Source organism: Pteropus vampyrus, unplaced genomic scaffold, assembly GCF_000151845.1.
Source record: "Pteropus vampyrus isolate Shadow unplaced genomic scaffold, Pvam_2.0 Scaffold74, whole genome shotgun sequence".
In the NCBI taxonomy this organism is placed as follows: domain Eukaryota; kingdom Metazoa; phylum Chordata; class Mammalia; order Chiroptera; family Pteropodidae; genus Pteropus; species Pteropus vampyrus.
In genome coordinates this window covers 3,790,336-3,806,493 of record NW_011888855.1, presented here as the reverse complement: position 1 = coordinate 3,806,493, position 16,158 = coordinate 3,790,336, and the positions used below count along the sequence as shown (strand labels likewise).

The window sequence follows — 16,158 nt, the reverse complement described above, 5'->3', positions numbered from 1 at the left end:
CATTGCCGGGTCCCACCCTTCTCCACCCCTCCATTCTCCACCCCTCCACTCGCTTCCGCGCATGTCCCGCCCCGTGAGCTGCCACGTGAGGGAATCACTGGCCCGCCTGTGGGCGCCAGCTCCGCCCCAAGCCCCCTCCTTGCCCCCTGCTCCGCGCGCCGCCACGTGATGCGGCTCACCGCCAGCCAATGGACACCGGCCTTGCCTTGCGCCCCGCCCCGCGCGCCGTGGCCGTTTGAAGTGACTAATTTCTGTCATATGACTGAGGCGCCCATGGGGGTGGCGGGGCGGCTCTAGGAGCGGGGGGCCTAGCAAGCACCCAGAGAAGCGACCCTGGTCTGGCTGTGGCCAGCATGGCCCCTACGCTGTTCCAGAAGCTCTTCAGCAAGAGGAACGGGTTGGGTGCGCCCGGTCGGGACGCGCGGGATCCAGACTGCGGGTTCAGGTAGGGTGCTGCGGGGCTGGGGGCGCGGAGCCGCGAAGCCGCGAAGCCGCGGAGCCGACGGCCTTGTGGCTCCGCGCGCCAGATGTGCTGGGGCCTTCGGTGTCCACGCCCGCGCGGCAGCGCTGCGCTGGGACCGGGACCGTGGCCACGGTCGGGAGGGCCAGGCAGCTGCTCTGGGGTATATGAGCGAGGTCCTCTTTCCCCACCCCCAATTCCGCAGATGCCCCTTCCCCCTCCTCCAGGTCGGTTTGTTTACGTCCTGTTCAGAAGCCACGCGCGGCCCTGTCCCTCCGGACCCAGCACCGCGGCCTGAGCGTAGGGTCCACAAGCCTTTCGGGTGTCAAGGAGAGTTGGGCGCGGGCTAGATTGGACCTCAGCCGCCGTCCTCCGGGCCGAGTTCTCCCCTCCTCCCCGTGACCAGTCGCCTTCTGGGTGCTTCATTCCGGCTTGGTTGGTGGTGTGTAGAGAGCTGCACGTTTTGGCCAACCTTTTAATGTAGAGAAGGCTGGAGGAGCGAGTGAGCAAGGTGCCGTTCTTTCAGGATTCTTGGAAACTAAAATTGGAGGTGTGCGGTTACGGGACCGAGCCCTCTTAATGTTATGGAAGAAAAAATGTGAAGCTTAAGAGTTTATGGTTACTACTGACCAGACTGAAGCAGGACCAAATCATATGAAGCTTGGCTGTAGAATTGGCCATAGAACCATCCCCTTGGAATGTTACTAAAGAGTCTAAAAGTTGAAAACGATAGAAAAAAATTTTGTGTTACATACAGGCTTTGTTAATTTTTGGTTGCAGTACCTGTTGTCAGTAGAAAAACTTTTAAAATTGTAAGACTTAATGTAATGTAAACCTGAAGTCAGAGTAAAATTTAGTCGCCAAATTGCATTCGAAGAGATTATGTCTTTCAAACAGCCTTCATACTTGTTGCGGTGTGGAAACTTATATATATAGCCAGGCTAAATGTCAAATATCACTCATACCTGGTAGAATAGCAGAGAGCCCACTTGTACAGTGGTAGTAGGAAAAAATGAGAATCTCTTAAATTTTGCAACAGGCAAAAGTGTGAAATGACTGTACTACACTGGTTTAAAAAGTTTTGGTATTAAAATTTTTCACCCACTCTGGCTAATGCAGATCACATTAGTAAACATGCAGTAATCTGTGTAGAATTGAAGTAGTAAATGGAAAGAAGTTTAACTTTGGAAGAGGAAAACTCTCAGTTGCAAACATCTTGGAAAAGTGCTCAATAAACTACAGTTTTCTAGGTTTTGGTCTTTTCCACTGGAAGTTAAATGTCTTGCAGTGCTCATATAATGACTTTCTTTAAACATTTTTTCAGTGTTTTCCTTTTGAAAAATGAAAGGGTAGTCTAGATAACACTACACCAAGCCATCCAGTAAACCAAGAGTCAGTAGAAAGCAGATTCAGGAAGAATATTAAAAAGATGACAATTGTATAAGTTTTCTGTTTCTGGGCAAAGATTGACGTTGGGGTCCTCACGTTTCCAAGGGTCTCAGGTCATTCATATGGGAAAACATTTTCATGTCTATTTTTTAAAAATGTGAAGTCTACTATATAGTTGTGTTATACTACCTTAGAGTTGCCAAAGCACTTTCTCATTTGTTATCTCATGTACTATTTCACAACCTTGGGAGATAGGACAAGAAGAAGTCTAGATAACTATGTCACCCTTTTCCAGTGGAAATAAGAATTAAGTATAACTGCAGTAAGTGCAGTACATAGACAATTATTGCTTTAAAAATAAAATTCTTGAAAAAAAGTTTAATTTGGTGAGATGATTGTTTCATAGTTAAAGGTCTGTAGGACAGTTCATGTTTTGTTCAAACAACAATATTCCGTAGTTTTGTTTTATTCCTAACGCGTGAACATTTGCTTATATTGCCTGTAGCAGGAATTCTTAACCTGTTGCAACAACTTCCTAATTGGTCTTTCTGCCATCATTCTGGCCTTTCTCCTAACTACTCTCAACACTTCATCCCTTAAAAAAATGCAAATTCTGATCATGATCAGCAGGCAAAATGGTATAGAATTTAATGTCTCTATTATAGTTATTTTAAGGATTCAAAGAGAATAGTTATGTCAAATACTTAATGTAGTGCTTAGTACAAGGCTTTCAGGAACCAGAAATTATTATTACTTTGATGATCTCATGCTTACCTGTAAAACCATTCAGTTTAGGCCCAAACTTTTTAAAGCGGCCCTGTATGGTGTGGCTTGCAAAGTCTCTATTCCCCTCCTCCCCCTTAAAGTTCCATAAGGTCATTTTTTAAAACATAGACATTATTCTATTATACTTAACAAAATTAACAGAAATTTTAAATATCATCTATTCTTTGTCTATATTCAAATTTTCTCATTTGTCTCAAAATGTCTTACAGTAGATTTGTTTGAATTAGAATCTTAAGAGGCTGAATTTGCAGTTATGTTGCTTAAGTAATTTTTATTCTATAACAGCCCCACCCCCCACACCTCTTTTAAATATGATTTGTTGTTGAAACTGGGTTATTTTCCTGTAAAACTTCCCACATTCTCTATTTGGCTGTTTGCTTCCTTATAGTTTTTTTTAATTCCTTGATTCTCAGCAGTCTGTTTTAACAGGCCCCCTCCAGGTGATTGTGATGCCAGTTAGAGAAGTACTGCTATAACCTATTCTCTATTTCCTGAAAACTGGTAGTTAGATTCTTTGGTAGATTCAGGGTCAGGTAAAAAAAAAAAAACAAACAAAAAACTTCATAGATGTTGCTGTGTACTTTCTATCTATCAGGGTTATATAATGACTGGTTGTCCCACTTTTAGTGATGCTAAGATTGATTAGTGATTTTAAGTGGTATCAGCCTTATTCTTCATTGTAAAATTCTCCTTTCATTAATGTTTTTTTGTTGTTGATTTTTGATGTTAATCATCTTTTGTTGATTATTGCCTGAATTCGAATTCATTATTTTGTTAGGGGTTGTGAAATGGTGATATCCCAAATCTTTAATTTTTTCTGTATTTATTTCTTGGAAGAATAGTCTCTTATTGCCTATTTGGTTACTCATTGCTACAGGAAAGGCAGCATAAAAGTTCGTTTCTCTTTATCATTTTTCAGAATAATTTATAATGAGTTATTCAGGGAAGGTTTTCATTTTAATTATCATTTTATTAGTATCATCATGAGCTCTTGGATTTTAATGTCTTTTAATCCATTATAGTCAGATTGTCTCATATTTGGCCATTGGAAAACTTTTCATATTAAGTGCTCTTTTGACATGATCTCATGAGTCTTTGATAACTTCTCGCCTCCTTTTGTCCTTATCTGAATCCCCTTTCCCTCTCCTATGATTTTATCACCTTGAATGTGTTTTAGATTCTGGGATGTGCCATGACTTTTATGTTTAGCTTTTTGTAGTGGTCATTTACGTTTATCCTAATTATTCCTCCTCCAGGAAGCCTTTTCCGATTTCTCCCAGACTGAGTTAGATTTCACTGTAATTTCTTCCATAGCTTATTGCATTTCCTTCTGTGACATTTATTACATCTCTCCTCTTTGCTTGCTTGAGAGCTCTCTTCAACTTCAAGGTATATTTTGGAGTTAGAACCCTGTAGAGCCCCTTGATGGGTTGTTAGTCGAGAACAGAGACTTATGTTTCTGGCTGGAGCAGTTAGGTGGACATCATTTTCTGAGGAGAGAATACAATATCATGGAGTGCTATCTTGAACACCCTATGAAATTAGCAGTTTTCTTATTCTCTATCAGAACACACTCTTTACATCCTTCACAGCCTTTTTTACAACTTATGTCTCCCCTAAGTTCATATTGTTCACAGTACCTGAGCATATGCTTAGTAAATATTTGTAGAATGAATATGTGAAATAATTTTGAGGGCAGAGGGAGAGAGTCAAAAGTTCTGTTTTGGACATTTAATCTAGTTTTAATTGCCAGTGAGATACCTACTTAGAGATATCCAGTTGACAGTTTATTAAAGTAAATCTGGAATTCACAGTAGAGGTTGAGACTAGAGAAATGAATTTGGGTTTATTGTTAATATTAAAACTAAGGGGATGGATGAGCTCATCTAGGAAAAGGGGGTAGATACAGAATTGGAAAGAACAGGACTGCCCTGAAAAATCTAAAATGTACAGATGTGGGAGAGGAAACTACAGTGAAGAGTAGTGGGCAAGCCCAGGGGTATGTGGTGTTAGGAAAGCTTAGAAAGGCAAATGATGGAATGATGAACTGTTTTGTATGCTGATTGCTGACAGGTCTTGTGAGATGTGAAACAGAAAAGTATCTATTGATTTGTCAAGTTGGAGATAATTGATGACCTTAATTTTTTTTGAGGGGGGCATGTTTGGGGAAGAATGTGAGATCAATGTGGAGTAAATGAGAGGTGAAGAAATTGCTTCACTACTAAAGTTTTCTTTTTGTTTCTGTAGGAGAAGCAATCTAGAACTGAGTTATTTTTTCACTTTCCGTATTCTGGTTTTATCTCACATTTTGAGCTTCTGAAGTTTTTAAAAGCTACCTTCTTAATAATGTCAAATCATTTCAGAAGTTTTGTTTTTTCAGTGTGATTTTTATAAAGATTTGCTGCATTCACAATGAGTTTTCGTTATTTTTAAAATACTATCCCTGCATAACTTGTACCTTTTAATCTTAGAAGTGATAGTCATATATGTTTTTTTCTGAGAATCCTGTGGAATCATATCTTTTTTATTAAAGTGGGAAGTTGAGAATTTTAAGTAATTACATGTTAATGATCTGTGGTATCAATATTTGGTCCTAAGAATCTAATTTTGCAGTAAGAAATGCAAATATATTTTATTGTTAATTTGATTTGCTTTTCTATCTCTAAGTAGTGGTATTAAATTTTTTAGAATCATGTTTATTGAAAGAAAATAGGTTAGAGAAAAATATAACTTCGATATTCAGTTTATAAAACTTAGACCTCATTTCTTACTAATATAATAATTATTGTCTTAAATCCTGCTGTATTTAAATTACCTTATAGGAAAGACTTGTATTAAAAACACTCCCTGTATAAAATGCAACAGAACCTTCTTTATTTAAGGAAGTCTTAAATCATCCATACACGGTCCTCTGTTCCTGTTCCTGGCACCACCATTCTCTTAGTTAATTATCAGAGGATCATCTTTTACTCCTTCCTCTCTCTGATGAACAACATTTGGTCATTTGTTGAGTCCTGTTGATTCATATTCTGCAGTATCTTTGTTCTTTTCCTTTTTTCACTGTCATCATCTCATTTAGACCTTTAATGCTTTTCATAAAAATTGGCCATAAGTTTCCCACTTCTTGTGTGTTCCCCTCTACACCATTCTACCTGATCTTCTTAAACTCTAATTCTGATCAAATCACTCAGAAATCTCCATTAACTTTCTCTTGCTTAATAGGGGATTGTTTTGTTCCAAGCACTGTTTTAAGTGCTTTACACATACTAATTCATTTAATTCTCACAATAGCTTTATAAAGTAGGTCTGATTATCCCTATTTTATAAGTTAAGAAATGGAGTCACATAAAAGTTAAGAACCTTCCTTCAGGTCTATAGTAAGTGATGAAACTGAGATTTGAACTGACATTTGAGTTCCAGAGCCTTTGTTTTTAACAAAGTTCAGACTCCTCAATTTGGCTTATCCTTCTCCCTTAGAGTTGTAGCTTGGTGTGATGGACCTGAGTTCAGATCCCTGCCCCGATAGTTTCTGAATGTATAACCTTGGGAAGCAATATAATGTCACCATTAAAGGTTGGGCATATGTATGTATATCTGAGTAGGGGAGTGGATACTGGGGATACAGCCCCAGGTGTTCATTGCACCTACCATCTTAAGTTGTTTTGAGAATTAAATGGTATGGGAGGCACTCACATTTTAGAATTCCCTCCCAAACTCCCTCACCCCTCATTTTATCCTTTCCAGCCTTCTAGTTTTTTCTCTAGCTGAGGATTCTGAATCAGACTACTTGATGTTTCCTGAGAATAATCAAGTTTGTGTTTGCACACTACTTGGAATAATACGGCTACAACACATCATTCTTTAAAAGTCCAGCAGAACTCATATTTTCCCTGCATTTCCCATCATAGAAGTTATTTTCTTGTGTTGTCGTTGCTTTTTATGAATCTATATCCTTAATTAGATTGTAATTTCCATTGGTGCACAAACTTTGTCTGTTTTGTTCAGTGCTGATTCAGTGCCTGGTTCACAGAAGGCATTATATAAATATTTGATGAATGAATGAATAAAATTAGTCACTGAATTGAAAAAAAATTAATTCATTTAACAAAAGTGTTTTTGTTTTGGATTATTTGCCTAAAGTAGTTATTCACTTAATGAGTGGTTTAAGTAGGTTTTTATTTGACATCAATGTTTACCAATTAAAGGAAAATTACATTGTTATTTTGATTGTTTTGAGATAGCAAGGATGGTCTGATTTTCCAGAAATAAGTTATATTCTCCATTTATATTCCTTATGACACCTCATACTTTCCTTTTCTACCTCTTATCACATTCAGAATTTGTGTGTGCATGCACACGCACGTGTATGTACACAAAGATGTCTTCCCTGACATACTCAGTATTTGCTGAATGGAAAAGAGAATAAGTGAACTAATTTATTCTCTTTGGTAGTGGGAGTTTATTTCAAGAACACAAGAGGTTCCGTGTACTATGGGATTCCTTTTCCGTTTGAGCATTCTGGGTTCTTAGACCCTGTAAGATTTTTAAGCAGACCTTATGGGGAACTGGAATAACAATTTAACCTAGCTCTTTGGAGATACAGCCAGAACTCTGGGGACCAGCTTTCTTATACTCATACTGCCCAATATAGAGTATCCCTTGATACAACAGCATTTTATTCCAAGTTACCCCAGAGGTGGTTTGCTGCTGTCATATGCTGTCAGTTCTTCCCGGTCAAATCCTAATGGTTAGAGTGACAGAGTTGGTTTCAAGAGCATGTGGATAACAAGCCATTTCAGTTGATGCAGTTTTGATCTCATTTGTAGGCTCTTTGCAGCTTTTTGGCCTTCTTTCTTCTCACCCTGTTGTGATGTGTTATATAATTTTTTTAAAGATTTATTTACATTTGTGTTAGAAACTACAGATCGTGAAGTTTATAAGGTGAATAAAATAAAGGCATAATATGACTCCCACAGATAGGGATTTTGTATTTTTGTATTTATCTTGATTAATTGTTAGTTAATTTACAATATAAAACATATATGCTATACTTTTATAAGATGCAGAAATATAGAAATTATTTGTGAATAATTTTAATATTTTTAATTTTTATAAAAAAAAATACCTGAACGTAGGGACAGTAAAACACCATGTTAATCATCAGCTATGACATGAGTGAGTCCTGGACCCTTGAAACACCTGACTGGCTAGCTAGGCAAGCTCATCGCTTGTGATAATCTGACTCTTAACATGTTGAATTTTTTGCCCTTGCCCAACAATACAATGGTAGGAATTTACCTATAGTAAACCGTCCTGATCCTAGAGGCAACTGCTTTTTCAATTATTTTGCTGTTTCTTTTGAGCATTTATTTTCATACGTATAAATAATATGAATGTACTGTTTTTTAAAAAAATCATTCATCTTAGACATTATATATTAATTTCTTATATGGGTAAAGACTTAGGTCTTAAACATACACACATATACACCCATACCGTTCCCTTTCCTTCATTCTTTCAGTATTACAATTTTGGGTTACCTTAAATGATCAAGGTTAGCTATATTATTTTATCATAAATGTTCACTACAGAGCTAAGTATATTTTATGTTTTACTTTTTCTTGGTGTTAACTGCCTTTTTCTGGGCAGGGGTTGGTTTACCTTGTTTTCTTTTAAATCATTAGCCAAGCATTTCTACATCCTTCATAAAATACCTTTCAAAACAACCTATCTCTTAGTTATCTGTCAGATAATTGATTAGTTCATTTTTTTTCCTCCTGCACATGTCCTTCTTGGAGCCCTCTGCCTTTCTCCGTCTCTAGTTTGGACTGCTTGCCCTGTAGATCTGCTCCACAACATCTTCATGAGGCTTCTTTTACCTTCCTCCTGGGAATTTCTTTGACCTTTTTTTGTTAGGATCTCCTGTGGACTGGTTTCCATGACTTTTCCTTATTGGATTATTCTCTTGTTTTGGTGGCATATATCCCTCCAGGAGTTTCCTGAGAATGAGTGCTTGGGAGATAAATTTTTCAAGACTTTGCAAGTCTGCAAATGTCTTTATTTTTATGTTTGGTTGGCAGTCTTGAAGATAGAGAATTCTATGTCGAGAATCATTTTAACTCAGAAATTAGAAGGCTTTGCTCCATTGTCTTCTCAGTGTGTTACTGAGAAAGCCAGAGCCATAACTCTCAACCCCCAGGAAGCTTTTGAGATTTTCTCAATTTTCTTATTATTTTTTTCCTGAAATTTCACAGTTTTGTACTTAGTTTTTTGTTTTTTTAAATTATTTGTTAATACCTGGTGGGCTTTTCAATGTCTGGAAACAGTTTGGGGAATTTTCTTAAATGATTTCTTTTATGATTTCATCAACTCTTTCTGAAACTTTTTAATAAAGTTTTCCAGGGGAAGGTTCTTGTACCGATCTTTCAAGTTTCTTGATTTTCTTTTTCTTCTCCCAATTTCTGTCATCTTTCTATCCTGATTCTGGGAGAGTTCATCAACATTACTTTTGGATGAATTTTTGTATGTATTTTTATTTCCGCTATCATATTTTTAATTTCCAAGAGTTCATTCTTATTCTTTTGTATAAGCCTATTTTCAGCCATGTGTCTCAACCTCTTTCACTGAAGTCCCTAATGACCTTGAGGCTGGTGCTTCTTTGTCAGTTTCCCAGGAGAGTAAACATCTGATCTGTTTAAGGGGTGGGACTAAGAGAGACTGGAGAAGGCCAACTTCACATCCCCTGAGGATATACTTTTTGTTCTTTGCCTCTCCACCACCTTCCAAAGTGCCTTTTGTTCCCAAGGCCTTTGCTTCTCAGGGATTCTGAGGGGACAGAATCTTTCAGTTACTCATTAACACCCCCATGTATTAACATTTAGGTTGCAGCTGCTTCTGTTTTTGAAAAGTCAGTTGCTACTTTTTATTTTTCAAATAGTTATTGAAATCTCTTTATCCTTGAAAATTCTCTTGTATTCTCTTTGTCTTAAAGATATATGTGTGTATTTTATTTACTATCATTTTAATGAGATTTAATGTAGCTGCACCTCGCTTAACTTGGATTTTATGAAAAATTAAAAAAATTTTATTATGTAAAATTTCAAGCAAAAAGTAAAGAGAATACTATAACCATACTCAGCTTTAACATTTAGTCAATCAACATTTTGGTTGTGTTTGTTTCTCTCTGTCCCCCTACCTTATTTTAAATACTAATACTGATGTTTGTTGTTGTTGGAGTATTTTAAAGCAAATTGTAAATGTTTTGTCATTTCACTTGTGAATACTTGAGTATGAATCTCTAAAAGATTATTATTATCTCTAAAAATGAACATTGATTCCTTAATATTTTATGCTCAGACCATGTTCAGTTTTCCATGATTGTTTAATAAATGTCTTTGTAGAGTTGGATGTTTCAAGTAGGATCCTAATAAGGTTCCCATATTCATTTGTCAGTACAATGTTCCATATTTTGGATTTGGATCTGATTTCTTCCTCACTGTGTCCTTATCTAGTTACTCTCTCCACCTTATTTTCTTTAAATTGAGAGTTAGATCTAGAAACTTGATTAAATTCTGGTGGGGGGGGGCGGGGTGGTGGTGGTGGTGGTGGTGTGTGTGTGTGTGTGTGTGTGTGTGTGTGTGTGTGTGTGTGTGTGTGTATGTCATTGTTTCCTAAGACTATTTCATAGGTGCCCTGTATACTTCACATTACATTTTATCAGGAAGCACATAACCTCTGGTTGTCCCATTTCCAGTTGTGCTAAGATTGATCACTGGGTTCAGGTGGCATCAGCCTGATCTCCCCCATTTTAAAGTTGTCCATCTTTTCCACCTAATGGTTTTAACTTCTATTGATGATGATAAATAGATTATTTCAGTGGTTCTCAAACTTTAGCATGCATCAGAGTCACCAGGAGGGCCACTAAAAATGTATATTGCTGGCCTCTACCCACAAGAATTTATATTTGTAACAAATTTCTAGTTAGTGCTGAACCACTGTATTACTTCATTAGGGGTTAGAAAAGGATGATTTTCTACTTACCATTTCTTCTGAGATTAGTTTGTAAAGGAAAGGAAAGATAAATGTTTACTGATTCAAAATAATGATTTGGCGTTACCTTCAAAGATGACCAGTGAGGGGTTTTGGGTTGATGTTTGTTTGTTTGTTTGTCTTCTTAATATTTGAGTCAGACCATTGCAGTCATTACATATTTTTTTTGGTGAACCATTTTTGACCAGGGGGAGCTCTTTAAGATTGGCCCCTGTGGTTTTTAAAAAGTTTTTTTTGACATGACCGCAGTAATATTTTTGGCATGACAATATACTGTTCCAGGCACAGTCTGACCCAGGCCTGGAATCACCCATTTTCCCCAATGATCACAGTTCCTTTTGGTGGGAATGGTGTTTAGTGACCTCTTTGAATCCTAGAGGTCTTTGTTGCCATAGGTTGTCATTTTTTCTAGGTCTTTTCAGTGGACAAAACTAAAAAGTGTAACTTATTTTTCTTTTTATAAAAAATAAATGTTAATACGTTTTCCAAATTAAATTTTACAGTGTTTTTATGTAACTTTTATTTTATAGTTTATCTCTTATACTGAAAATCCTGTTTCCTAACAATATTGCCATAATAACTGAATTGGTTAATTTTACAACATATATTAGTTTCAGAATAACACTACCAATATTATTACTAGCTATAACACTATTGCAGTGTAAGGTTTCTTTGAGGTGCTTTGCTTCACTTCTATTTTCTCCCCTTCATTCTTCTTTTTTTTTTTTTTTCCCTCTCCTTAGTATCTCCCAGCCTATCCTGACTAATATATAGACAGTCCCTTGTATGTATTCTAGTAGAGAAACTCTTGCATGTGTGACCAGGAGATGTATACAAAAATGTTAATAGGAACTGGAATGATGTCATTTCTGGGCTGTAGTGTGGCGGCTGCTGCAGAGTAGGAGAGAGAGTCATTGTTTCTTGAGTCATGGACCAAATAAGTGGCTGTGGTAATGATCTAGACAGGAAAGTAATTTCTTCTTTTCAAATTAATTGACTGAGAGCTTATCATTTCTCCTTTGAATTTATATTTACTTTTCTATTTTTGTAAGAGGTAGAAAATTTATTTTCTAATTTTGTGACCTGTATTTTTTCATTTGTTTTGTTTTACCTTTATATTGGGTTTATGGGAGCCACCATGCTTCGATAATGCAGAGGAAGTGCACAAAGTAATGTAGTACTGTGTCAGTACTTTTTAAGTATAAATGTCTATATTATAATGTGTTTTCTATATTTTACCTTGATATGCTTGCATTAAGAGATCTTGTATTCCCCCCCCCCCCCCAAAAAAAAGATATCGTATTCAAATAATGTTCAAATAAAATCTGATATACACTAGGGAAGTAGTTCTCAACTCTGGCTATGCATTAAAATCATCAGGGAAGCCTTAAAAAAAAGATGTCAGGGTCCTCCTCCAGACCAGTTATATTGGATCGAATATGGTTGAGAATCACTGGACAAGAAAATTAGATGAAGAAGAAAGATAGGTACCTTTGGATAGACACTCCAGGGCTGTAGAGCGCAGAGATATGTTACATCTTAGAAAAACAAACAAAAACCCCAATTGATCATATCTCTACAGTGACTCTTTTCTTGTTTTGTTTTTATTTTTCAATATACAGTATTATATTAGTTTCAGGTATATACCATAGTGATTAGACATTTATATAACTTATGAAGTGATCATTCTGATAAGTCTAGTACCCATCTAACACCACACATAGTTATTGCAGTATTGACTATATTCCCTATTCTGTACTGTACATCCCTGTGACTTTTTATAACTGGTGATTTGTACATTTTAATTCCTTCCCCTTTTTCACTCATTCCTTGAATCCCCCTACTACAGCCATTTTTCAGTTATTTAATTGGTAAAATCTATATTCTAGAGTAATTTCAGATTTAAGTTATCCTGCCATTATAGACAATTAAACTTGATTTTCATTCTTCTCTTTTTTAAACTAAGTAAACATTTTTGATGCTGGCAACATTTTTAGTGAATTTGTTCACTTTGATGTTATGTTTATTCTTAAAATTAATTTTTCTTTTAAAGTCAACTTTATTCCAATGTGATATATTCAATAAAATAAACCCTTTTAAGTATATATGTATTAATTATTCCTTTTTATTCTCCGATGTGTTGACGTTTGGAGCCTTCTCCATCCTGGAGAGATCACCCACCCACCTCTTTTCCCCCTCCCCCAACTTATTTCTAGTGATAACAAAAGATGGACTCCTCTTGGACTAGTGTACTTTTCATATGCAAACGAACCAAATCCAGAGTCTACCCTCAACTACCTCTTTTAATGATCTCTTACACTCCTGGGCAACTATCCCCCTGCTCTGATCACCCCAGGGCAAGGTACAAGCCAAGAGGCAGTTCTGTATCGTGGTGGTGAAATTATTCAAACTAGCCAATTCTAAACCTGCTTAGCATGCTTACCCTGACTTGCCCATTCTTTCCAGCAGAAACCACAATAAAGTTCCTTGCTACATTTTTGTTTCATTCCCTCTAACTCCTGACCAACCCTGGTGCTTCCCCATGTGGCCTGCTGTAGTGTGGCTTGCCTCCTGTTTCTGGGGAACTCTGTGAGTATAAACATTCTCCTTCATGACAGTCATATCTGTGTCTGTGTCTTATTATATCTGATTAATACAGATCCTGGGTTCATTTTAAAACAATGTAGTTTTATGAGTTTTGACAAATGTATACAGCTGTGTAACGACCACTACAATCAAGATGTAGAACTTTGTATTACCCTCAAAAGTTTCCTTGTATCCCTTTGTAGTCAGTAATCAATCCTCATTTCTCCTGACCCCCAGACAATTTCCTATCTGCTTTCCATCACTGTAGATTAATTTTGCCTATTCTAAAATTTCATGTAAATGAAACCTTTACAATATGTACTCTTTTGTATATGATTTCTTTCACTCGGCAGAAGGTTTTTTGAGATTCATCCATGATTCTGCTTGTTTCAGTATCTGTTGCTTTTTGTGGAAGATCAGTATTCCATTATTTTGATATACTAAAATTTGTTTAACCATATGCCAGTTGATGGATATTTGGATTATTTCCAGTGTATGAGAGTCTATTATGTATAAAGCTGCTATGAAGATTCACGTGCAGGTCTTTGTATGAACATATTTTCGTTTCTGTTGAGTATATACCTAAGAGTGGAATTGCTAGGTTGTAAGAAGCATATGTTTAACTTCATAAGAAACTGCCAAACTGTTTTCCAAAGTCTGCAGTATTATTTTAATTTTTCACTAGCACTGTGTGGTAATTCCAGTTATCACCAACACTTGGTATCAGTTTTAAATTTTAGCAATTCTAGTGGGTGTGTAATGACATCTCATTGTAGTTTAATTTGCCTTTTCCTCATGCCTAGTAATGTTGAGCATCTTTTTTGTGCTTATTGGCTATTTATATATCTTCTTTTGTAAAGTTTCCAAGTATTTTGCCCACTTACAAGTTGAGTTTCTTGCTTCTTGTTATGACTTGCAAGATTTTTATATATTTTGGGTAAAAGTTCTTTGTTAGATGTATATATGTATTGCTAATTTTCTCCAGTCTCTGGTTTGCCTTTTTTTTTTTTTTTATTAGTGTCTTTCAGAGATCAAAAGTCTTAAATTTGATGAAGTCTAGCTTATTACATTTTAAAATTTTACAGTTTTTTCATGTCGTAAGACATTTTTGCCCTAATCCAAGATCAGGATTTCTCTTGTTTTCTGTTAGAGATTTTATAGTTTTTGAGCATTTATGTTTAGGTCTGTAACTCATTTTGAGTTAATTTTTGTACATGGAATTGAAATAAGGTCTAGCTTAATTTTTCCCATATGAATGTTTAGTTTATACATTTGTTGAGATGTTGTCTTTTGATTTCTGCATAGTTAGAATGTGAGAGGGGCTTTCCCAATGAATAGTAATAAATGCCATTTATCATGTATTTGAAGTAGTATAATAAGATTGTGTATGTTTTTGAAATGTAGAAAACGAGATTATGAGATGTTATTCTAATAATCAGAGCACAATGCCCTCTACGTAAAATGCTTAGTAAATAAGAATGTTTGCTTTGGGACTGAGCCTTAGCTGCACATAAAAACAAAATATTTTTATTTAGCTAGTCTAAATAGTCTAGAGAGTGAAAAACAATAGAAAACTGCTTATAGTAGAATCTTCAGCTCCCCAAAATTTAGATTCCAGTGGCAGAGATTCTGTCTGTATATATCTAAAAAGAGAACAAATATTTGGTAATATGTGAGAAAGGGAATGGCCTTTACTTCCTAATTTGCCAGTGGTTCTCAGCCTGGTGTGTGCGTCAGAATCAACTGCAGATCTCTTTAAAAGTTCTTCAGGTTGCTAGGTTTTTGGGCAGGTGATTTTTTTTGAAGCTCTCTGACATGATTTTGATGCACAGCCCTGGTTACCAGTCACTAATTATACCCTCCTACTATTTTCTCATTTGACCTCTCAGTTGCCTTAGTGTTTTAGCTTAGTTTTGCATATGAGGAAGAAAAAGCTTAAAGGGCATTAAACACCTTTCTCCACAAGTAATGTAAATAAGAAAATAGAAGACATTTGTATATGGCTTTTAAACATTCTGAGTGATGTTTAACCTTAACAATTAAAAATACAAATGGAGATAATTTTATATGTACAATTTACTATGCTGTCAATCTGATAGATACTAGAAAGAATAATATCTTGTGGCAAAAGAGTGGTGAAGCGAGCCCTATTTGATGATTGTGCTGGTGTATATGAGTACAGCTTTTGGAGAGCATCAGTTGTGCAAAGATTGTTGTATAAGCATATTCTGATATTCATTAGAGCATTATTTGAAGTTATTTCAATTTAAGTTGTTACTGTGTTCAAATTTAGGAGATTGACTAAATAAATTATGATATGGGTCCTTGAATAACATTGTTTTCTTCAGTGTCATTTCATTATAATGTTGATGAGATACCTAGGAACTTAACTCTTGTTCATACCAGCCTTTAGTAAAATTGGTTTTGTTACATCCTTTCTCTTAAAGCTACGGAAATATATATACATTGGAATACGGTGTAGCTATTAAGTAGAATATGGTAATTGTGTATTTTCTGGTAGAGATTACCACATACTCAAAGTTAGAAAAGTTGCAGGATAGTATACAGTATGATCTTGCTTTTATATATGTATGCAGGTTAACTCTTATATTTATTTGTACAGGTATAGGAAAAAGTCTAGAAGGAAACAAAAGTGTTCAGAGTGATTAGGTATGGGGAGAAAGATTGGCAAATAGGGTTTTCCACATGGTATACTTGTTTATATTCCTTTGGCAGTAAAGTCTGTTGCTTCCATAATTTAAAAAAGATATAAATATGCTCAGTGTCAACACAGCTGGTAAGTGGCAGAGGTAGGACTTGGAATTATCAGGCTCCAAGGGAGAAATTTTCCAGAGAAATTATGTGATATGAATTTTAATTGATTTGCA

General features: G+C 36.1%; 1 protein-coding gene across 3 annotated transcripts in view; it reads left to right on the top strand.

The window, feature by feature from the left end:
* The first annotated feature begins 210 nt into the window (after nt 1-210).
* The window catches only part of FNIP1 (folliculin interacting protein 1), a 104,062-nt gene continuing 88,114 nt past the window's right edge, over nt 211-16,158 (top strand). For 2 of the 3 annotated variants that reach the window (XM_011362266.2, XM_011362267.2), the window contains exon 1: nt 254-445. In XM_011362266.2, the coding sequence (XP_011360568.1) occupies nt 354-445 (92 nt within the window). In that variant the 5' untranslated portion in view covers nt 254-353. Of the gene's footprint in view, nt 446-16,158 lie in introns of all 3 variants that reach the window. The other variant, XM_011362265.2, reaches the window with a different exon arrangement.